Source organism: Mandrillus leucophaeus, unplaced genomic scaffold (assembly GCF_000951045.1).
Source record: "Mandrillus leucophaeus isolate KB7577 unplaced genomic scaffold, Mleu.le_1.0 Scaffold5, whole genome shotgun sequence".
NCBI classification, from domain to species: Eukaryota; Metazoa; Chordata; class Mammalia; order Primates; family Cercopithecidae; genus Mandrillus; species Mandrillus leucophaeus.
The window spans coordinates 6,154,414-6,178,119 of NW_012105364.1; the positions used below are offsets into that span (position 1 = coordinate 6,154,414).

General features: G+C 38.9%; 1 protein-coding gene across 3 annotated transcripts in view; it reads left to right on the top strand.

The window, feature by feature from the left end:
* Positions 1-23,706, top strand: part of TNPO3 (transportin 3) — a 101,150-nt gene that overhangs the window by 66,694 nt on the left and 10,750 nt on the right. For 2 of the 3 annotated variants that reach the window (XM_011995885.1, XM_011995887.1), the window contains 10 exons: positions 2,687-2,878; positions 5,428-5,519; positions 7,386-7,462; positions 9,606-9,666; positions 10,516-10,656; positions 13,443-13,559; positions 14,425-14,519; positions 16,466-16,622; positions 18,749-18,916; positions 21,609-21,721. In XM_011995885.1, coding sequence (XP_011851275.1) covers positions 2,687-2,878; positions 5,428-5,519; positions 7,386-7,462; positions 9,606-9,666; positions 10,516-10,656; positions 13,443-13,559; positions 14,425-14,519; positions 16,466-16,622; positions 18,749-18,916; positions 21,609-21,721 — 1,213 coding nt within the window. The remainder of the gene's footprint in view (positions 1-2,686; positions 2,879-5,427; positions 5,520-7,385; positions 7,463-9,605; positions 9,667-10,515; positions 10,657-13,442; positions 13,560-14,424; positions 14,520-16,465; positions 16,623-18,748; positions 18,917-21,608; positions 21,722-23,706) is intronic. The other variant, XM_011995886.1, reaches the window with a different exon arrangement.

Sequence of the window (23,706 nt, forward strand, 5' to 3'; positions counted from 1 at the left end):
CCCCATGATAGGCCCCGGTGTGTAATGTTCCCCTTCCCGAGTCCAAGTGATCTCATTGTTCAGTTCCCACCTATGAGTGAGAACATGCGGTGTTTGGTTTGGCTGTCCTTATTGACTTGAAAAAATAACTAAAGATCATAAGTAACAACTTTAGAATTGAAGGTAAAGTTGGAAATCATTTATTCTAACCTCCTCATTTTACAGACAAGGAAACTGAGGCCCAAAGAGACGAAATAACTTATCCAGGGTAATATATATCAAGCCCTGACATTTAAGAGGGATACATTCTGAGAATTTTAGGAATGCCAAAATTTGTGATTAGTATTAAATCATTCAGGTTGATATGTTTCCTATGTATATCTTTATTATTGCCTTTTTACTTGATTTTATTTTACATATCTGTTTTTAGTGACTGAAACACATGCTTAAAAGAGTGAATGTGTTCTTTGTTTCTATACATTGAGCTGCTTTCTAAGTTCAACGTACTGTTTCTTTTTGTTTGTTTTTGTTTCTTTTTTTGTTTTGAGACGGAGTCTTGCTGTGTTGCCTAGGCTGGAATGCAGTGGCCCGATCTTGGCTCGCTGCAACCTCCACCTCCCAGGTTCAAGTGATTCTCTTGCCTCAACCTCCCAAGTAGCTGGGATTACAAGTGTGTGCCACCATGCCTGCTAATTTTTGTATTTTTAGCGGTGACAGGGTTTCACTATATTGACCAGGCTGATCTCAAACTCCTGACCACAAGTAATCTGCCCGCCTCAGCCTCCCAAAGTGCTAGGATTACAGGCGTGAGCCACCACACCTGGCCCAGCGTACTATTTCCAAGTGATTTCAAAATGACTGTTTTTTAGTTCTTAGATTTCTGCACTTTATCTGGCTCAACATTTGGCTTTCTTTTCTGAACCATTTTTCCACCAAGGAACAGTAGATTTGTTTGTTTGTTTTAATACTTCAGTTAATGTCCAGAAAGCAGCAAATCTAGGTTGACTTGCAGACTCTTATCAAAAGATTTATCATTCAGTGCCACCTTCCAGTATCTCATTCAGATTTGTGCCTCAGCAGTAGACAAATTGCTCTATGTTCATACTCCAAATAGTCAAAACTACAAATACCCAATTTGGGAGTCACAGAAGTCTACAGTATTAGAGTTGCTTGGGGTAGCTTCTAGATTCTAGGTCTTTTGATTCCTAGACTAAACAGAGTGAGGTTTTGGTTTTGTTTTTTTCTTTTTGGTAAAGGTAGGCAGATTGTGCTGAGTTTGGACATCGTATTGATCTTTAGACTAGAAATGGACATAATGGTTTTAAATGGGCTTTAAGACATTATTCTTGGTCAGGCACAGTGGCTCATGCCTGTAATCCCAGCATTTTGGGAGGCTGAGGCGAGAGGATCATCTGAGTTCAGGAGTTCGAGACCAACCTGGCCAACAGGCGAAACCCTGTCTCTACTCAAAATACAAGAAAATTAGCCAGGCTTGGTGGCACATGCCTGTAATCCCAGCTAGTCAGGAAGCTGAGGCAGGGAGAATTGCTTGAACCCAGGAGCGGGAGGTTGCAGTGAGCCAAGACTGCACCACTGCACTCCAGCCTGGGTGACTGAGCGAGACTCATCTCAAAAAAAAAAAAGAAAAAAAATAGATGTTATCTTTTGATTCTTTCCACTTTTTCACAGTTTCCTATAAGGTCAATATAAAGTACTCACAATGACCTTTGAAAATATATGGTTTTTTGCTCAGGCGTGGTGGCTCTCAGTGGTAATCCCAGCACTTTGGGAGACGGAGGCAGGCGAATCACTTGAGGCCAGGAGTTTGAGACCAGCCTGGCCAACGTGGTGAAACAATCATCTCTACTAAAAATACAAAAATTAACCGGGCTTGACGCATGCCTGTAGTCCCAGCTACTCAGGAGGCTGAGGCAGGATAATTGCTTGAACCCGCGAGATGGAGGTTGCAGTGAGCTGAGATCGCGCCACTGTACTCCAGCTTGTGGGACAGACTGAGGCTCTGTCCCCAAAAATAATATATGGCTTTTCTAAGGTTTTTTTTCCCTATAGAAAAACATTCTGATTTTTTATAAAAGAAGGTAAAAAGATGAGTAGAATTAGCTCTATAGAAATTCAACTTTATAATAAACTTTCTTGGAACACTTATATTTGGCAAAATTAAAACATAGTGAATTAATTCATCTAGAAGTGCTAAAGATTCATCTGCCTATTTTTAAGGCCTTTTGTAACTAGAAAGAAGCAAGTATAAAAGTTTCAGCTTTAGACAGCTATCCTTGTCCTGATTCATACAGACTGTTTTACCAAGTAATTCATCTCTCGGTATAATTGTAACTCCCTGAGCTTTGCATTCTTTCTTACATCACCATATTCTTAATACCTGGATTGCCATATATGCTCTTAAGTCAGTGGTTTACAAACTGCTCTGTGAATCCCTGGGAGTTACGTTGACTGCCATGAGGGAAGAAATGGAAGATGAAATAGTTGGGGCTCAGGGCCTGTTGATAATATGTAAGTGAGATCAGCTCCATTTTTATGTGTTTTATTTATTGTGGTTCTGAACACATTTCACTTTTTAAAAGGGTTCTTTTGCTTTGAAAAAAGAAAAGCAAGTATACCTCTGTTCTAACAAACTAGAAGTTTTCCTTTAGTTTCAGATATGTAATCTCTACTTGGCTTTTCTTCTTAGACCCTGTGTTGGGCTATTTGATGAAAGGCCTGTGTGAAAAGCCCCTGGCTTCTGCTGCAGCCAAAGCCATTCATAACATTTGCTCTGTCTGCCGTGATCACATGGCTCAGCACTTTAATGGACTCCTGGAGATTGCCCGTTCCCTTGATTCCTTCCTGTTGTCTCCAGAAGCTGCTGTGGGCTTGCTAAAAGGTATTTACTTGATGTTAACCACTAATAGTCACCTCAAAGCCACTACTTGGGGTAATCTTACATCTGTCATATTCCAATTTTTTCAGTTGCAGTGGGCTTAGTGATAAGGATTTATGAGATGGGGAAGATGGCTTTTCCACTAGAGGGGATAGTGTTGACTATATGTACATGCATTCTTTTCTTGGACTATCTTAAGGCAATATGATTAATTAATACTACTTGTAGTATGTATAGCACAGACCTAGATTTGGGTAGAGACAACATATTCAAACTAAACATGGCTGCTTTTTAAGTTGGAAGAATAAAAAGGGAGACCAAAGAGGCATTGCCATACCAAAGAGGTAAGTGGGAGTTGAAAGGTAGTATACATGGATCAGTGCCATGAGTAGAAGTCAGGGGTGCTGGTCTCTTAGCAGCCTTTAACCATTACTGATCAGCTCAGTGATTCTCTATCCAGAGCAGCCATTGTGATAAGGCTCAGACTTAATAGAAGAAATAGAGGTATTAAGGCTAGGGGAAAAGACTTAGAACAGCCTTTAAGCATGGTGGCTATTTTTAAATATTTGGAAGATGGTCTTATAAAAGAAGGATCATATTTATTTTGTGAGTAGTCACTTGTCAGCCATTTATAGGGAAGCATATACTGGCTCTAGGAAGAAAACACTTTCTAACCATACTTTCCGAACACAGATTGGAGTGCCTTGTAAGGTAATGAAATTCTTATCACTGGTAAATTAGAGAGGATTGAGGTATATTAAAGGATTGGGTAAAATAACCTGTGTAGTATCTTCTAAGCCTCTGTGACTTGTTAAACAATTAGCCTTGGCAAGATTAGATGGCCTTATTTGTGAATTCTGTCCTTTGTCATTCATATGACCAGATTCCTTACCAGCTAGTGTGACTGTGCTTTTTTATATCAGATTTTCTTTTTGTACCTTGGGTTTTTGTTGTTTCCCTTCATAGGCACAGGTAAATCAGAGTCAAATATTCTTGTCATTTTCTAGTGGAATTTAACCTTGATATTGAAGTGATGTCTTACCTATAGTGCAATGTGGCCTCCCAAATTTCAGTGGTATCTAATAGATGTAGAAAATGGTTTTCAATTTTATTTATTTATTTATTTATTTTAGAGACAGGGTCTTGCTTGTTGCCAGGCTGGGATGCAGTAGCAGATCATAGCTCACTATAACTTTGAACCCCTAGACTCAAGTGATCCTCCTGTCTCAGCTTCCCAAGTGGCAAGGACTACAGGTGCACACCACTATGCTCAGCTAATCTTTTAAATTTTTAATAGAGACAGGGTCTTGCTATATAGCCCAGGCTGGTCTTGAACTCCTGGCTTCAAGTGATCCTCCCGCCTTGACCCCCCAAAGTGCTGAGATACCAGACATGAGCCACCACGCCTGGCTGAAAACTTTTTAAAGTAACATACTTTTCTATAGGAATTAATTAAAAGGAAAATCATGCTGAAATTAGGCTTTTCCCTCCTACTTTTAAAGAAAAGTCGCGGAGCTTGCAGTGAGCCAAGATCATGCCACTGCACTCCAGCCTGGGCAACAGAGCAAGACTCCATCTCAAAAAAAAAAAAAAAAAAAAAAGGAAAAGAAAGTCTAACTCATTTATGGCTTATAGAAGGCCAGGAAGATTCACTCTGGTTTTTTTATTCAAATTTGAAGGTATAGGGATAAATTACTGTTCTGTTGAATGAAACTTAGGGGAAAAAAAAATTATATTCAAGGTGTCTCTTGACCTAGAAGGGACCTAGGCTACAATATGTAATCCTTTGGATTTGGGGAAGGTGTTTCAGCAGTTGGTTGGGATAGAATGGGGATTGCAGCAAGAGGGAGGCTGAGTAGGAAGAGTCTGGACCTTCTGTCTCCACTTGAACCTAACTGCCTCTGTTGTTTTTTGTTTTAGGTAGTTCTAAGTCAAGATTTATTTAGGAGGGAAAAAGAAGGGGGCAGGAGGCTTTTGTAACTTTTTTTTTTAAAAAAAAGAAAGGCAAATTTAACTGTTACTTCGCTGTTCAAGTCACTTATTTCATAAAGAAACTGAAGCCCAGAGAAAATGTCTCTTACAACCTCACAGAGAGTGTTATGGTGTAAGAGTGAAATCTCTAATTTCAGCCCATTCTTCTAAAAGCATTATGTCAGAATTTCTCTTATGATAAGAATTGCCGGAAGTACTTATCAAAAATAAAGACTCTCTTTGACCCACTAAATCAGCATCTCTGGGAAGTCTGAGAAATATTACACTGTGGTTATACATTTTAAAATAGCTTTGCCCTTAGCTTTGTGAAGGAGATTTTAAAAGTCTTTGACAAATATTAACTTCAGTTGTAAGTGTTAGTCAGTCTTAGCCTTCTGAGCCAAATAAAGAAAAAACAACTGTAAATAACAAAGTGTTATAATTTTAAAAAACAATGCTGATCTTTTTAAAAGAATGGAACCAAACCAGTTCGCTTTTTCTGTTCATTGATATGATGTAGACCGGTTGAGTTACCTCAATTCAGCGTTTATTTTTCATTTGTATCTTCCTTTGTTTTTCAGGGACAGCACTTGTCCTAGCCCGATTACCTTTGGATAAGATTACTGAATGTCTTAGTGAACTATGTTCTGTTCAGGTTATGGCATTAAAAAAGGTAAGTCCAATTAAGGAAGGTGTGAAACAAATATAAGGTGTTTACATGTTAAAAATGAAAAGACAAAATTACTTATTTACAGATCTTTTATCTATCTAGAAAACCCGAGAAAATGCACTAAGAATTTATTAAAATTAATAATGCTATCAAAGTAACTGCATACAAGAAATAAGTATTTCAGAATTAATAGATTCTCACTATATCAGTGTTAACGCAAAAACCAAATTTTATAAAATGTTTTAAAGGGGTTTGTCCTGAGCCAGTATGAGTGACCACAGCCCAGGAAAACCCAGTCTTGAGGAATTCTGGGAAAGTGTGCTTGAGGTGGTGGGATTGTGGTTTGGTTTTATATATTTCAGGGATGCAGGAGTTACAGGCAAATACATAAATCAAAATACGGAAGGTATACATTGGTTTGGTCTAAAAAGATGGGCTGTCTTGAAGTGGGGGCTTACAAGTCGTAAGTGGATTCAGAGATTCTTTAATCTGCAGTTGGTTAAAGGAACAAAAAGCTTGGGGCTAGCAGAAAGGAATGTTTAAGTTAAGGGTGCTGTGTCAGAGTCAACTATAACTTTGACAGTTTAATAAGATTGATGGGCTATAGATGTGACTTAACTCTTGCCCTGTGTGGCCTCAGATCTTGTTTGTAATTTACTGTCTTATTGCCACAAGGAGTCTTTGATCAGCCGGGCGTGGTGGCTCATGCCTGTAATCCCAGCACTTTGGAGGCCGAGGCAGGTGGATCATTTGAGGTCAGGAGTTGAAGATAAGCCTGACCAACATGGTGAAACCCTGGTCTCTACTAAAAATACACAAAAAATTAGCCAGGTGTGGTAATGCACACTTGTAATCTCAGCTACTCGGGAGGCTGAGGCAGGAGAATCACTTGAACCTGGGAAGTGGAAGTTGCAGTGAACCGAAATCGTGCCATTGTACTCCAACCTGGGTGGCAGAGCAAGAATCCATCTCAAATAAAAAAGATCTTTGATCAGTCTTATGATCTCCATTTAACATTAATGCTGGCCACTTGTTCCTAAACTCCAAAAGATAGGGAGTATAACAAAAACCTATCTGACCTCCCGTCCCATCATGGCTGAAAGCTCCATTTTTAAGGTTTCTCTGGAGTCCCCATGGTAACAGGAAGGGCCTGTTCGGTTGGTGGGAGACTTAGGATTTTATTTTTAGTTTACACTGGTAATCATCAGTTAGAAAATGTAATGGGAAAAGAATTCATTCAAGTTAGCAATCAACGTCAGAACCTACCATGTTTCCTTAAAAGATATTTTAAAGATGTCAACTCTTCTCCAGTTATAGTTATAGTACAACAATTGTAGACATACCAGTGGGATTTTTAGAACTTGATAAAATAATTCTGTAGTTCATCTCTGATGATTTACTTATGGGAATATCTAAGAAATTTTAGGAAAGAAGAGTAAGACAATTCGCTTAAAATATATTATAAAGCTATAATAATTGTAAAGCTTTATAAAGCTAAATATATAATCTTTTACGTACTGTGTAACATAACATATATACAATCTATTATATAATTATATAATATATATAATAATAAGTAAAGTAAATGAGAAAAAAATCAAATGATACTATTTTCTATTTCTCAGTAATCAGACAGTAAAATGTAGTAATATGTAGTCTTGGCCAGGATGCAATAAGATGGAGGAAAGTGGTTTGACAGTTTAAATTAAAATTTGCACCATTTGAGTAACTTTTAGGACTTTATATACTTTTAGGGCTTTATTATAAGGAAATAAGCAGAGATTGAGACAAAAGTTGATGTATGTTGCAGTGTTGGCTATACATTTGTACATGTGACAATTGGGTGTTAATGTCCTTTTGTCTCTTCAGCTGTTGTCTCAAGAGCCCAGCAATGGCATATCCTCAGATCCCACAGTGTTCTTAGATCGCCTTGCAGTGATATTTAGGTAAGAAGGGAGACGCTGGATGCCTTACTTGGGTTAAAGGCTCAAATGAAACCATTGTGTATTGAAGTAAGCAAGTATTTTTTTCTCATACTTCCAAGTATCTCCCTGTGGTTTGGAGACTAATTAAACCAGCTGTTACCTGAAGTTCTGGGGCAAAGACAAATTCTAAGAATTCATTCCTGGTAGATCTTTATGTTAAAATACTCTTTAAAAGTGGATGGCTGGGCACGATGGCTCATACCTGTAATCCCAGCACTTGGGAGGCCAAAGCAGACAGATTGCTTGAGCTTAGGAGTTCGAGACCAGCCTGGGCAGCATGGCAAAATCCTGTCTCTACCAAAAATATTAAAAATTAGCTGGGTATGGTGGCATGGGCCTGTGGTCCCAGCTACTTGGGAGGCTGAGGTGGGAGGATCACTTGAGCCTGGGAAGCAGAGGTCGCAGTGAGCTGAGATTGTGCCACTGCACTGCAGCCTGGATGACGGAGTGAAAACCCCATCTCAAAAAAAAGGAAAAAAAAAAAGACTCTCTAAAAATGGAATTATTTTGGTCTCCAGTTCTGTGGACACCAAAAGACCAAACTTTCACATATATCATCATTCCACATGCATCAGAATCACCCGGGCTTATCAAAACACAGATTGCTAGGTCCCATCCCCTCAGTGTCTGATTCATTGGATCTTGGGTAGGACCTGAAAATTTGCATTTCTGATAATTCCCAGGTGATACTGATGATTCTGCTTGCTATTCCAGAGACCATACTTTCAGAACATCTCTCTATATAGTGTATGGGTACAAAAATATAATGAAGTTTCTTCAGTGATCAGGGGAAATTAATGCATCTTTGAAGTCAAGAGGAGGAGCCTAATGATTAAAAAGGCATTTGAGTGACAGTTTTCAAAGGGTGATTCTTACTGAGTAACATAATTTATAATTTGTGGGATCAGTGTATAACTGGAATGTTATAGTAATCGTTGCATAGAAGCCTATGTGGGATAAATATTTAAAAAGGTAATGTGTTACTAGTTATTGTCAACAGATACCTTTCTCTGAGTTGGTGCAATGTTTTCCTTTTATAATTAGGAGAGCCTTATTAACATGCCATTCTGAGAACCTATTAACAATAACCCTTATTTCACAGTAAATGAAAGAAAATCTGTAATAGATGTAAATACTTGAATTAAAGTTAAATTTTTATCAAAGTTGCTGTTGGGCTTTTTAAAACTAAAGGATAGCTTTCCTTTAAAGTAATTGGTGGTTAATTATGTGTTTGTTTGTTTGTTTCCTTCTTTTCTTCAAATTAGTGGGCTCTCGAATTAGAGGAGTTGTATTTGGCTGATTGTGGATAGTACATTGGATTCAGACTAGAACTGCAGCATCTTTGGATTACAGTTCCTATAGCTTTTAGTCCTTTAATGCAAGGAATGAAGCAATACTTGGTTTCTAGTAGTGGATTTAGACAACTTGTGTGTATTTTTTTGTTAATTTGGAAGAAACTACATATTCAGGTTTTTGGGTTTTTGTTTGTTTGTTTTGAGGTGGAGTTTTACTTCATCCACTTCTTGTCCAGGTTGGAGTACAATGATGTGATCTCAGCTCACTGCAACCACCGCCTCCCAGGTTCAAGCGATTCTCCTGCCTCAGCCTCCCAAGTAGCGCCACCACCAGCCTCCCAAGTGTCTGGGATTACAGGCATGCGCCACCACGCCCAGCTAGTTTTTGTATTTTTAGTAGACAGGGTTTCACCATGTTGGTCAGGCTGGTCTTAAACTCCTGGACTCAGGTGATCCACCCGCTTCGGCCTCCCAAAGTGCTGGGATTACAGGCGTGAGCCACCACACCCAGCCCATATTTGGGTTTATAAGGGGGAAAAAATGGAAAAGATAGCTGTAGCACCTCACAGCCCATATACCCAAAGTTGGGTTGAATTTGCATGTTCTATTGGAAGTGACTTAAAGATGGCCAAAAAATGATAGGATGATTTAAAATATGTGCTTATAAGGGTGATGTAAGTAAATGACTTTATCATCTGGTTTTGTTTATTTGGTGAAAATGATACTAAGTAAGCAAGCAGGGATCAGGGCTCTGGGTCCTCAGTGAAATTGGTCTTCATTCACTATTTTGGGCTGTTGTCTTTTCCCAGGCATACCAATCCCATTGTGGAAAATGGACAGACTCATCCGTGCCAGAAAGTCATACAGGAAGTAAGTGCTAATGGATGCTTGTGGAATCAAGGCTTGCTTCTTTTTTCCTTACAGGGCTTTGGGTAACTCACCTGAGGAGATACTGTGTTCCAAGTTCATAGGGAGATTCAGTTTGTTGATATTGTTTCAATGAAATGAGGGACAGAGCCATCCAAATATCTTTCATTTTAGATTTGATAACAAAACAGGCTACAAGGGAATGCATTGAAAGGCCAGAGAAGTGGTAGAAAGAGATCCACTGTGTAACTCATAGAGTTGCTGGGAGGCCTGATCAGTACCAGCAGAATATTTTTGACAAAGCTGGTGACTTCAGTTTCCTCAGTGATGACATATTTCCCCTCTACTTTTTTCACTGAAGGTTATGTGAGGATCAAAAGTCATGTTTTAAGAATTGCTTTTGAGACTTCAGAGGACAAATGACATCAACACTAAATATTTTTAAGTGTCCAGTGGTCTCAGATGATGCCATTTCCTTAACTCTAGTCCTTTTGTTCAAATTCTTCCACCTTCCAGGAACTGTCTTTAAACATCTCTTCCTGTATAGCTCATACTCATTCTTTTCATCGCCTTTCAGGAAGTCTGAAGTTTAGAAATTGTGTATCTCTGCCTTTTAGCAAAGTTAGACATACTCTTCTTCCAGTTCTAAAGAGGCACTGTTTTCTCTTGTTGAGTGGTAGGGTTTTGTGGTGGGTAGTCTATTGAACCTGTGCATGCTGGCCATGTGTGTTCCTATACAGAAAGTTTTGTCCCAGTTATTTAAAAGCTAAATGAGGTGTTACCAACTTAGCAGTTTTTCAGGTCCTAGTTGTTGATAATTTTCTTTCTTGTACTCTTTTACTTTTGACCCAGATATGGCCAGTTTTATCCGAGACTCTAAATAAGCACCGGGCTGATAATCGGATTGTAGAGCGTTGTTGCAGGTGCCTGCGCTTTGCTGTTCGCTGTGTAGGCAAAGGATCTGCAGCACTGCTGCAGCCACTAGTCACACAGGTAAAGTTATCTGGGGCGGGTGGGGGGCGGTGGTGAGGGACATGTTCCATGTACAGGATTTGAAATAGGCTAGGCATGGTGGCTCACATTTGTAATCCCAGCACTTTGGGAGGGCTGTGCAGGTGGATCACCTGAGGTCAGGGGTTCAAGACCAGCCTGGCCAACATGGTGAAACCCTGTCTCTACTAAAAATACAAAAATTAGCCAGGCATGGTGGCGCACACCTGTAATCCTTAGCTACTTGGGAGGCTAAGGCAGGAGAATTGCTTGTCTCCCAGCCTGGGTGACAGAGCAAGACTCCATCTCAAAAAAAGAATTTGAAATAGGAGCCTTTAGGACAAAAACTTTGCTGATGAAATGAAACACTTTTGTATTTATGAACAAACTAAAAAAAAACTTGAAAGAGATTAATGCCTGTGATAGGTACATTGTCTATAAGGGAAACAGCTTAAAATCTCTTCTGTATAGTAGCTATAGCAGTATTCTAAGTAGAAACACAGCCCAGTGTGAAATTCTGTGAAGCAAATGACTCGTGCTCAGTCCTTGTATACTAATGGTAAGCATTTTTATATTGAGATCCTTGGGAAAAAAATGTAGCAGGTTTCTTTGCTGTTTCTTGGCCCAAAGGGATTTTCTTCAATCTTGGCCACAGTTAGTTGTCCACAGAAGTCTCTTATTTGTCAAAAAATTTGACTCTTTTAGTCATTAAGATTGATATGTAATTATGATGGTATGACTCACTAAATGATGTTCTCTAAAATCGTATTCTCGTCTAGAACTATATGAGGTGTCTATGCTTAAGTCACTAAGTCATTTATGTTGATGTTAACCTTAGAGCAGGGCCAGGATGCCAGTGCCTAGGACACAAGATTTAGGGATGCAAGGCAAAGTGCTAGTCCTGTATTTGCAGGACTCTGAGGCGTGTTCTGAAGTTTTGTACCCATGCTGTGAGGAAAATAGTCACAGAGCTCCAGGCTAGAGCCCTACCCCGCCCAACCTGAATTGACCATGCTCCACCTAGGGAGGGCACCTAGGGTGCAGATTTTAAGGAGATCTTGGCCTTAAGAGTGAGTTCCCCCTTAAATTCTGCATCATAGGTGCCCTCAACCACAGGCACAGGCATGCTGGTACAGTGGTGGTACTTGGATAACCTTGCCTCTCTAAATTGTAGATTTGATTAAAGGTTGTACAGGTAAATATTTCAACAGAATTTTGATTTTTAGTGATTTTCTCTACTTTCACTTTATGCTGAGCACCGTAATATATGTTTGCATTTAGGCAATTGCTACCTCTGGTCAAGTGTCCCCTTCAGTGCAATATATTCTGGGTCTACCACAACTTGATAGAATGCCCCTTTGCTATTAGAGGATACCCTCATGATTTTGATACTGTTTTTTAATTCCTGCCAGTTATATATGACCAACTCATATATAACTCATATATAACCAACTCATATATAACTCATAGATGACCAACAGTTATATATGACCAATAGAGTAGGTAGCACTATTATATAGGAAGTGTGTTCTAGAGTCAGTACATGTGACAAAAATGAAAATTATCCTTTAAAAAAAAAATCCCTTAACTCAGGAGCCAGCAATCTACAGTCAGTGGCCTTGCCACCTATTTTTTTTTTTTTAATGTTTTACTGAGCTATAGCCATAATTAAGTATTATCTATTGGTCATTTTTGTGCTACACTGGCAAACTTGAGTGGGCAGAAGACTGAATGGTGGAAAAGATCTGTACTTTTTACAAAGTAGCCCTTTAAGAAAATGTTTGGCAATCCTTGACTTAATCATTCCTTAGTAGAGCATATAATTTTGAGTTTACATCATGGAATGGATTCATAGCTCCTATCTCATGCTCATTCCATGGCATAGGCCAATAGAAGAATTAGTTACTATATCCTTTCAGTCCCCACCAAGTTCATAGAGTTGAATTTATGTAATAAGATCAATACATATGTACTGTGGTGGCATTTTAAATAGGTGAGTGTATAATTGCTTCTTAATTCTGGGAGGATAGTGGAGTAAAAATTCTAAACAAATTATTTAAGCGCATATTGTGACCGGGCATGGTGGTGCGCACCGATAGTCTCAGCTGCTCGGGAGGCTGAGGTGGGAGGATCCCTTGAGCCTGGTAGTTTGAGGCCACAGTGAGCCAAGATCTCACCACTGCACTCCAGCCTGGGCAACAGAGCGAAACCCTATCTCTTAAAAATAATAATAATAATAATAATGTGCATATTGTACTCAAATTTTTTTCTGCTGAAATCCAAATAGCTTCATAGAAAACACTATTTTTTACTTAAAAGATAAAATAGGTTTAGGAGCAACTCAAAATTTAAACAATGCTTTCACTGTCTTCTCCAAGATGAAAGTGTTTGATATTGTTTTCCCAACTATGGCTATATATACTATTTAAAAATATGATTTATCTACAGTGCAAATGAGAGCAACCTTTACGTACTGGATGAAATATTCTGTGCTGGGGTTTTGCAAATAATTCATGAGCTCCCTGATAGCTTCCAGCTTTAAGTATTAGACAACTCTTATACAGCATTGTCTTGGGAAGATGAAAGCTCAAAGGGTTGGAAGAATAGAGAACCTGAAAATCATTGAGATATTGAGCCCTTTGTTTCACAAAATAGTGCTAACAAGCTTTACTGTGTTGCCTTAAAGAGAAGAAGTCAATCTGTCTCTGAATTTCTTCCTGGAGACAGCTTCATAAGTTGGTAGTTTTTGAAGGGCGAAGCATTGAACTAATTGTTTTTTCCCTCGACAGATGGTGAATGTGTACCACGTACATCAGCATTCCTGCTTCCTGTACCTTGGCAGTATCCTCGTGGATGAATATGGCATGGAAGAAGGCTGTCGGCAGGGACTACTAGACATGCTCCAGGTATCTTTTCCATGAGGAATATAGATGCATCAGGCCTAGAGGGTCTGAAGGCCTACCAGCGTATTCTTTACCATGTCTTTAATTCTGTTGCTTCTTTATGTTTTCTCGCAGGCATGTTGATTTCCTAGTAACAGGGAGGTAGAAGCTTCCTAGTTGTTCTCTGAACAGGCCTGTTTGAGAGAATGAGAGACTGACCACATGAGTGTAATGATTATTACAGATGTTACTGCCTGGTTTATGCTCTTCCAGAGATAGGGTGTTTGGAAGGGGGGAGGAGGTGAGCAAAATGAATCTCTAAGCTCAAGCATTATTGTATTTTTAACTTCTTGCCTGGAACAGCCAACTGACTAGTTTTCTTAGCAGCAGGGAGGGTTTTAGAGTTAATAATAGCATTGGAAACAGCTCCTCAGATACTGCTTTTCCTTCCCTTCCAGCCACAGAGGGGGAATATTGAGTTTAAGAATGCTATTTCTTTTCCCAAGATGTCTTTTCATTTAAAATTGATATTTCATAATTATTATAAAAATTTCCACTCCCTCAGTGGACTAAACCATATCTAGTACCTAAATAGAGTCTGTTTCAGAAATTTCTAAAACTTTGAGATGACATCTGTTGAGCTTTATCAACTAATATCTGTATCCTCAACCCTTTCTTAAATGTGGACTTCATAGGTGAAAACTGTTTATGTCAACTGGAAAGGATTTATGTCTTTCTTTTTCTGATCAGATTCTCATGACAGTCTTTTTCTTCTCCCAACTGTGCTTTTCTTCTTTGTTCCTTTTGTACTTATTGTAATATTTGGCAAGTCTGAATGCTGTGGCATTTCTGAAAAAGGATTTCTTTTAAAATCAGTGTTCTGTTTTAGGCACTGTGCATCCCCACCTTTCAGCTCCTAGAACAGCAGAATGGTCTCCAGAATCACCCTGACACTGTAGATGACCTGTTCCGGCTAGCTACCAGGTAAATCCTTCTGAAGAGCCCATTTCTTAATTGCTCATCCTGTCACTGCTTAGTCTTGCCATCTGACCCTTGGTTGTTTTATTCTTGTAAAATGAAGTCACTGGAGTAAGTAGATTAATGATTCATAACCCAAAGGTAAATTGCAAGCTGATATATCCCCAGCAATGACGCAGAGAATGGCAGGAAGCAAGGGATAAAGCAGCTGAGTTCCTGCCAGGAAGGAGGGCACACACACAAGACAATGCAGTGTGCCTGGCAAAACACTTGACTAGATCATTTCTACAGTCCTCTGTAGTTTTTGACTGTTTGTGCTGTTGTGATTTCATGTTTCACCTCAGCCTTCTCTTTGAGAAGCTTAGCGTCCTTTAGATATAATCAGTTTCAGAATAAAGAATGTCTGGGATTTTAAAATGCCTTAGCACCTGTCTTATACTGTATTTCTCAGCTCTACCCACAGCCTACTTTATCAAGTTTGATAATATGATTGCCAAACTTCTGATTGAATTCCTTAGTCCCTAACTAAGGAATTTGAACCAAACCTGTTACCATATCAGCATTTAAAAAAAAAAAAAGAGAGAAAAATCATTATTTTCAAAACAACAAAAGCCCAACTGTTATTTCATTTACAAATGCTAAATAATATTGACTTGATTGTTTCATCTTAGGATTGATTTTTTTTTTTCTTTTTTCTTTTTTGAGATGGAGTCTTGCTCTGTTGCCCAGGCTGGAGTGCAATGACATGATCTCGGCTCACTGCAACCTCTGCCTCCTGGGTTCAGGTGATTCTCCTGCCTCAACCTCCTGAGTAGTTGGGATTACAGGGGCCCACCACCATGCCCAGCTAATTTTTGTATTTTTAGTAGAGACGGGGCTTTGCCATGTTGGTCAGGCTGGTCTCAAACTCCGGACCTCAGGTGATCCGCCCACCTCGGCCTCCCAAAGTGCTGGGATTACAGGCATGAGCCACCATAACTGGCAGGATTGAATATTGAACACTTTTTTTTGTTAGTTTTTGGATAGGTTAGAAAAACTGTTTTTTTCTCTTTTTAGTTGATAGAATTGTTGGATGGGCTGTCACCCTCTGTTTTCTTAGGGTATGTATTCCTTGGAAAACTAGTCCCTAGAAATGTTCTTTGTACAAATGATGAAACAAGTTTGGAATATACTGTATCTTTTTTTGAAGAGATTCTCCCTGTATATTAAAGGAACTTGGAAACCCGATAGTAGTTTAAAACAAAAAATAAACAAGCAAAACCACTTTAAAAATCCAGCAGCATTTCCCAAGCTTACTTAACACACAACCTTTTCTTTGAGAGATTCCTGTTGACATCCTGGGAACTGGAATTCTGTGAACTTTAGTTTGGGAAATGCTGTTCTAGCATCTTTAGGACTTTTTAACCTAGGAGAGTTTCTACTTGTAAGTCCTTTTGACTGGTCTTTCTTGATTTATAAAATCTTAGTTGGAAATTAGGTGTGGTGACATGTCTTTTAATATACTAATCTAAGATGTGGTCTTTTTTTTTTTTTTAAGAGCAACTTTAGGTTCACTGCAAATTTGAGTGAAAAGTTACTCCCATATACCCCTCCCTCCTAACACATACAGCCTTCCCCTCTATTAGCATTCCCCACCAGAGTGGTACAAACAGTGACCCTATATTAACACATCATTATCACCCAAAGTCCATAGTTTACATTAGGCTTCACTCTTGATGTACATTCTGTGGGTTTTGACAAATGTGTAATGACATGTATCCACTGTTACAGTATCATACAGAATACTTACACTGCCATAAAAATCCTCTATGTTCTGTCTATTCATCCCTTCTTCCCTGAAACCCCCACCAACCACTGATCTTTTTTACTGTCTTCATAGTTCTGCCCTTTTACCCTGGCTGCTTTTATAGCCTAAACTTGTCATTTATACCTAGTCTCACTTTCCACACCAGGTTTATTCAGCGTAGCCCTGTCACCTTGCTGCGGAGCCAAGTAGTCATCCCTATCTTACAGTGGGCCATTGCCTCTACTACCCTGGACCACCGGGATGCCAATTGTAGTGTCATGAGGTTCCTACGAGACCTCATTCATACAGGGGTAGCCAATGATGTAAGTATAAAAATGATACCATTTCTACTTAACAGTTTTTATCTCCTATCTCTTTGTCATTCCTTAGGGGAAAACCAGCATCTCAGTATTTCCTTACTTGATCTGTATTGGTAGACATATATCATAGTGGATCATTCACTAGTCAAAATATCAACTAAGACACTTGTGCTGGGTGCTTTAGGCTATATAAAGCAGTCTAAAACTGTTCATGCTCCTAAACCATTTGGTGTCTAGTTGAAGAGAGAAACAAGTTTAAAGAGTTAAGTAACAACAAGAAGCCAATATTTGGTGTTTTTCATTTGTTTTTGAAACAGGGTCTTGCTCTGTCACCTAGGCTGGAGTACAGTGATGTGAATCTCAAGGGATCCTCAGCCTACTGAGTAGCCAGGACTACAGGCATCCAACACCATGCCTGACTAGTTTTTATATTTTTTATAGAGATGGGGTTTCACCATGTTGCCCAGGTTGGTCTTGAACCCCTGGCCTCAAGTGATCCTCCCACCTTGGCCTCCAATATTTGATTGTCAGATGAGTGATAAAAGTCATTGATTGGTATGAGGTCAGACGAGGGAAAGCTCTAGACCAAAAAGAGTTGGAATAACTTTCTGGAAAGGGAGGGATTTAAATGGAGCCATGAAATAGAGGTAGAATTGTGATGGATTAGAGAGGCAGATAGTCATACTGCCTCTAAATCAAGATCAGAGCACGTCAGAATAGTGCTAAGTTTGTTAGTAGACAACTAAGCAGTGGGAGCAGTAATGTGGTTCACAGGAGTTTTGAAGTTAGGTTTGATTAGAAGTGGAGTAGAATTGTAGACAGGGGAGAGCAGTGAAGAAGTATGTATTTACTTCTGCATTCTATTCAGGCTATTCATTTAAGAAGTTTGGCAGTAAAAGAGAGAAGAAAATAACTAGAAGGGAAAGGCAATTTAAAAAATATTTTTCTCAAGATATTAGAAATATATGTGTTTTTAAAGACCACAAGAAGGGTTGGGCGCAGTGGCTCACGCCTGTAATCCCAGCACTTTGGGAGGCCAAGGCGGGCAGATCACTTGAGGTCAGGAGTTCAAGACCAGCCTGGCCAACATGGTGAAACCCTGTCTCTACTAAAAGTACAAAAATTAGCCAACCATGGTAGTGGATGCCTGTAATCCCAGCTACTAGGGAGGCTGAGGCAGGAGAATTGCTTGAACCCAGGGGATGGAGGTTTCAGTTAGCCGAGATCGGGCCACCGCACTCTAGCCTGGGCGACAGAGCAAGACTCTGTCTCAGAAAAGAAAAAAAAAAAAAATTAAAGACCACAAGGAGAAAAAAAATAAGGGTTTTTTTGATAGAAAAAATTAGATCTCTGATAGATGTCTTCAATTCTTATTTCAGTTGGTTTTGTTTTGTTGTAACGTGGGGGTCTGGCTGTGTTACCCAGACTAGTGGCCATTCACAGGTGAGATCCCACTGCAGATCAGAATGGAATTTTGACCCACTCTGTTTCTGACTTGGGCTGTTCACCCCTCCCTCTTTAGGCAACCCAGGAGTGGTTTCCCGCTCCTAGGAGGTCACCACATTGATGCTGAGCTTAGCACAGGCACCCAATTGGTATAGCATGCTCCAGCCCAGAACACCTGTTCCCCTAAGCCTTTGGAGTGGCTGGGACTGTTCCCCTAAGCCTTTGGAGTGGCTGGGACTGTGGTGTGTGCTGCCGTGCCAGGCTGACTTGATTTTTTAAAAAGGAAATAGGAACACAAGTTATTTTTCACATTAAAGAAAAATTAATACCATCACATAGAAGATGAGAAAAAAATTTTAAAAATTGCTAACTTTAATTATTAACCATGTTTTCTGCCTTCAAATCATGAAAAATCTAAGCATTAATCTCTGTTGAAACCCATGTTCATTCCCTGGATACTAATGAACTCCTTCATTTTCTTTCCAAAGACAAAACATTTTCTGGACTTTGTGAATCCAGCTGTTACTTTACACACACCTGCATACACACACACACACACCCGCACACACAGACATACACACTTTCCGACCTATTAAAGAGAAATTGCTAAAGAGGAAGGAGTGCTTGGTCTTTGGGAAATTGAGACTAGAATTTATCTGATGTTCCTGCTTTCCTACATACAGCATGAAGAAGACTTTGAATTACGGAAAGAACTGATTGGACAGGTGATGAACCAGCTTGGACAGCAGCTTGTCAGCCAGCTGCTGCACACCTGCTGCTTTTGCCTCCCCCCCTATACCCTACCAGATGTGGCTGAAGTGCTCTGGGAGATCATGCAGGTTGACAGACCGGTAAGATTGTTTTCATAAGGAATTTATCTCACAGGCTTTGGTTCCTTAAGACCAACCCTAATTTTGCAACTAGCCCTGTTTACTGTCCGTGGAACCAAATTTAGACGTATTGCCAAGTTAGATTGGTAGATGAAGAGGCCCGTAAAGGTCAGTAATTTATATTGAGTTATTTAAAGCATGTTTCTATGTCACTGTCATAGGGGCTATATTACCAGAAGTAAGTATCAAGCATTGAATTCAGTCGTGTGACTTTCCAGTGTGAAATTTGTTCACTTGTGAGAGATGTCCAAATGTCAGTTTTATTAGTTGCATATTACTCAGGAAGTATTTAATCCTTTGAGACTTATTCTATAGCACTATATTATTTCTTGGTGATACATCTAACCAGAACATTTGGAAGCACATAATTGTGAAAGTAACCCACAATGTACAGTTGGATATATTTCCCCTCTGGATTTCTTTGAACCAGATCCTTTATCACCCACCTAAGGATGGAGTTGTTTTTTTAAAGCTATCTGATAATGCCCAAGTAATTTCAGTAGTGGGCCACATGACCATAACTCAGGTTATGTGTACTGTGTGAAAGTTTAGTAGAATGGTAAAGTATAATATAACCTGAAATTGTTTTTAAAATGGAATTTATAATTTTTAATATTACTATAAAAGCAGTTCAGGAAAGTACTCAATGGGACCTAGTTAAAGTGAACTGTCTTACGGAACTGCAGAATATAAAATGGATAATAATAATATATAATAGATAGTACCTATTCCTCGCTGGTTCAATACACATGTTCCATTTCAACCTGATAGAGTAGCATATTTGTTTTTCCAAAGAAAAGTACTTTTTGAACCTCCAGGAATCAGCAAATTTAATTCAGAAGTCGACCTGAGGGAAAAAGTCTTCATACTCTGCTTAAACTTTTTTACAAATACACTTGGTTCCCAAGTAACAGAAAACTTATGTAAATCTAACTTTATAAAAACATTCTTGATTGTAAACATATTGTTAAGTGCTAACAACAACAACAACAACAAAAAATGAGAACGAGAAGTTTGGACAGGAATGGAAACCAGGTAGCCATGTACTCAACGGGGTGTACTGTATATCAGCTGGGCACAGTGGTTCACGCTTGTCTTCCAATACTTTGAGATACCAACACAGGAGGATCACTTGACACCAGGAGTTGGAGACCAGCCTGGGCAACTTAGACCCCATCCCTACAAAAAATAAAAATTTCTTTTTAATTAGTTGGGTGTGGTGGCATACATCTATAGTCCCAGCTACTCAGGAGGGTGAGGCAGGAGGATTACTTGAGCCCAGGAGTTCCAGCCTGCAGTGAGCTATGATCATGCCACTGCACTCTAGTCTGAGCTGCATAGCAAGACCCTGTCTCAAAAAAAAAAAAAAAAGTTTGCTATATAACAACTATTATGTATTTTTAAGAATTAAGGAACTGTTTTGTATCCATAATTAAGAAATGCTTAGTACTTCCTGAGCATTTATAATACTTTTGCTCTGGCCTATTATGGTCATAAATGAATATGATGGGAAAATATATAATGTAAAAAAAAATTAGATATAAAAGAGTAATTTTACAGCCCAAAACTGACTGAAGTATACATTCCACTTAAGAAAAGGATGAAGAAATATTAGAGCTGACCCAAAGGACAACAATTAAACTGAAAATAAGAACCCAGAGGAAGTCTCTAGAGTTTTTATTTTTGAAAGGAAGGAAGTAAAGGGAGTAGAGACAATTCTTGTGCATAGGAACGGCATAAAGAGAATGCTCAGATATGAGCAACAAGAGTAAGGTTTTTTAACACAAAGAGCAGACAGATATCCCAAAGGAACTGAATGGATAGGACTTATTCTGAGAGAGATGGCCTTAAAATCCTTAAGATTCTGGACTCTCATGTATACTTTCTGACATGGTGGCTTTTTGCCCCTCCTCTTTCAGGTATCTGAACCTTTACTTTGGATCGCTTTTGATCTTTAAGCTCAAGAGTTTTTGGAAATCTGTTTAATTTTAAAAGTATATTGGTCAAGTGCTTACACCTGTAGTCCCAGCACTTTGGGAGGATCCCTTGAGCCCAGAAGTTTGAGACCAGTCTGGGCAATATAGAAAGACTCCTCATCTCTTAAAAAAAATTATTTTTAATTAGCCAGGCATGTTGATGGACTTCCGTAGTCCGAGCTACCTGGGAAGCTGAGGTGGAAGGATCACTTAAGCCTGGAAGGTCAAAGCTGCAGTGCACTGCCCGCCAGCCTGGGCAACAGAGCGAGACCCTATCTCAAAAAAGAGAGCGAGTGTGTGTGTGTGTGTGTGTGTGTCCGTGTCTGTGTCCGTGTTTGCATGCATGCATATGTATATTTGTCATATACGTTATGACAGGAAAAGAACAATAGCCTCATCCAGAAGAAACTTCACTTCTAAGGTGTAGAAGGTCCTTTTCTGAAATGATGCCTGCTGCCCCTTTGAAGGGAAGTCTAGGCATGCATGTTCAGACTGCCATCAACCCAAAGGGTTTGAAGGGCTAATGAGAGCACTTTTGTTGATTCCTTTACTTGCTCCCAAGTGTAGGGAAGTAAATGCTACTGAGGAAAATTTGTGGGGTTTTGTTAGTATCTATAGGGTCTCAGGTGAGTAAGCCATGCTTCCTTTTAAAACTCTTACCCTTTTTCCCTATACAGACTTTTTGTCGTTGGTTAGAAAATTCCTTAAAAGGTTTGCCAAAGGAAACAACTGTGGGAGCTGTCACAGTGACACACAAACAACTTACAGACTTCCACAAGCAAGTCACTAGGTGAGTGATACTGGGGGTTCTTAAAAAGGGGGTGTGGGGTGTGGGAAGAAACATATCTTTATTTCTTATGTGTCCTTGGAAATGGGCAATTTATATTCTGTTTAACCTTGAATTGCACAAATTGGCATTGGAAGCCAATCTAGCGGGAAAACATCACCACGCTGTGTATGTATGTACATATATTTAACATATGTGCTAACTGGTATAAGATTTTTAACGGTAGGTGGAGGCACTATTTCTCCCAAAGGAAAGTGCACTGAGCAGCTCACTCCCCGTCAGGAGATCTGTCTATATTTTTCTAAGTCCTTCTGAGTTTTCCTCTACATTCGGGGGTCAAGAATGTAGATACCTGAGTAGGGCAAAGCATTGGTTATAAAACATTAGAAAGTGATGTAGACGACAGTGAATTGGAGAATATTCACCATGCCTAAAGAGAGTGAAATTCTAATTTCAAAGAAGTTGTGTAGTCCAAACAGAATATCTGCCTGGGATACATTAGGCCCATGAGGCACTTACAATCTCTGGATTACAGCCTAAAATGTAAAGTGGGTGTGTTTTTTTACTGTGAACATAAAAATATTTTTAATACAGTTACATAGTCTTCCTATTGTTTTATAGCTATAAAGGTGTTACTTGATTTCCTTATAATGCCTCTATTAGTAGACATTTAGATCATTTTTCCGTTTTTTAGTATTACAGATAATGTCAAAAATAGAACCTTTTCCTTCTTTTGAATATTTTCCGTTAAAATTTAATCACCGAATCAAAGGTTATGAGACTTATGGTCTTAATATTAGTGACAGCAACTTAAGTTGGATTTTATAGCTACATGTTCCCTTGCCCTGATACTCTTTTTATATTTGGAGTCTTTAGAGTTTTGACTAAATTTTAGGCAATAACTTATAATCATACAGTGTGGAAAGATATATAGGTCAAAGAAGGAATGTTATAGCAAGGTTGGTAATAGTGAAAAAACTGGAAATATTCTACTTGCCCATCAATAGAGAAAAGTTAAATAATTAACAGTGTGCTTATACTGGTAAATAGTCCCAAAGATGAACCAGAAAGAAGAAATACGTGATAATATGGAAAAATATACAAGATAAATTGTAAAGGTTAAAATAACAGTATTATATAACCTAACTTGAGCTTTTAAAATAATTTAAAAATTTTTTAATTGTTATGAAAATACACATAACATGAAATTTACAGTATTAACCATTTTTATAAATGCATAGTTCAGTAGGGTTAAGTATATATTCATGTTGTTGCATTACCAATATCAAGAACTTTTCCATCTTGTAAAACTGAAACTATACCCATTAAGCAACAATTCTCCATTCTCCCCTCTCCCCATCTCCTGGCAATTACCTTCCTACTTAATGTTTGAGTCTGACTACTATAGATACCTCATATAAGTGAGATCATACAGATTTGTATTTTTGTGGCTAGCTTACCTCACTTAGCATAATGTCCTCAGGATTCATCTATGTTGTAGCGTGTGCCAGAATTTTCTTCCATTTAAAGGCTAAATAATAGTCCATTGTATGTGTATACCACATTTTATTTATCCTTCCATCTGTTGATGGCCATTTGGATTGCTTCTACCTCTTAGCTGTTGTGAGTAAGGCTCCTATAAACCCAGGTGTACAAATATCTCTTTCAGCCCCTGCTTTCAATTCTTTTGGATACCCAGAGGTGGAATTGCTGGATCATATGGTGATTCTATTTAATCTTCTTTTAATTTTTTGAAGAACCATCATACTGTTTTCCATAGCAGCTGCACCATTTTACATTCCCACTAGCAGTGCACAAAGTTCCAATTTCTCCACATCCTCACCAACACTTGTTATTTTCTCGGTTTTTTGAGAGTAGCTGTCTTAGCATTTCACACCAAGTGTGAAGTGATATCTCATTGCGGTTTTCATTTGCATTTCCATAATGGTTAATGATGTTGAGCATCTTTTCATATGCTTGTTGGCCAT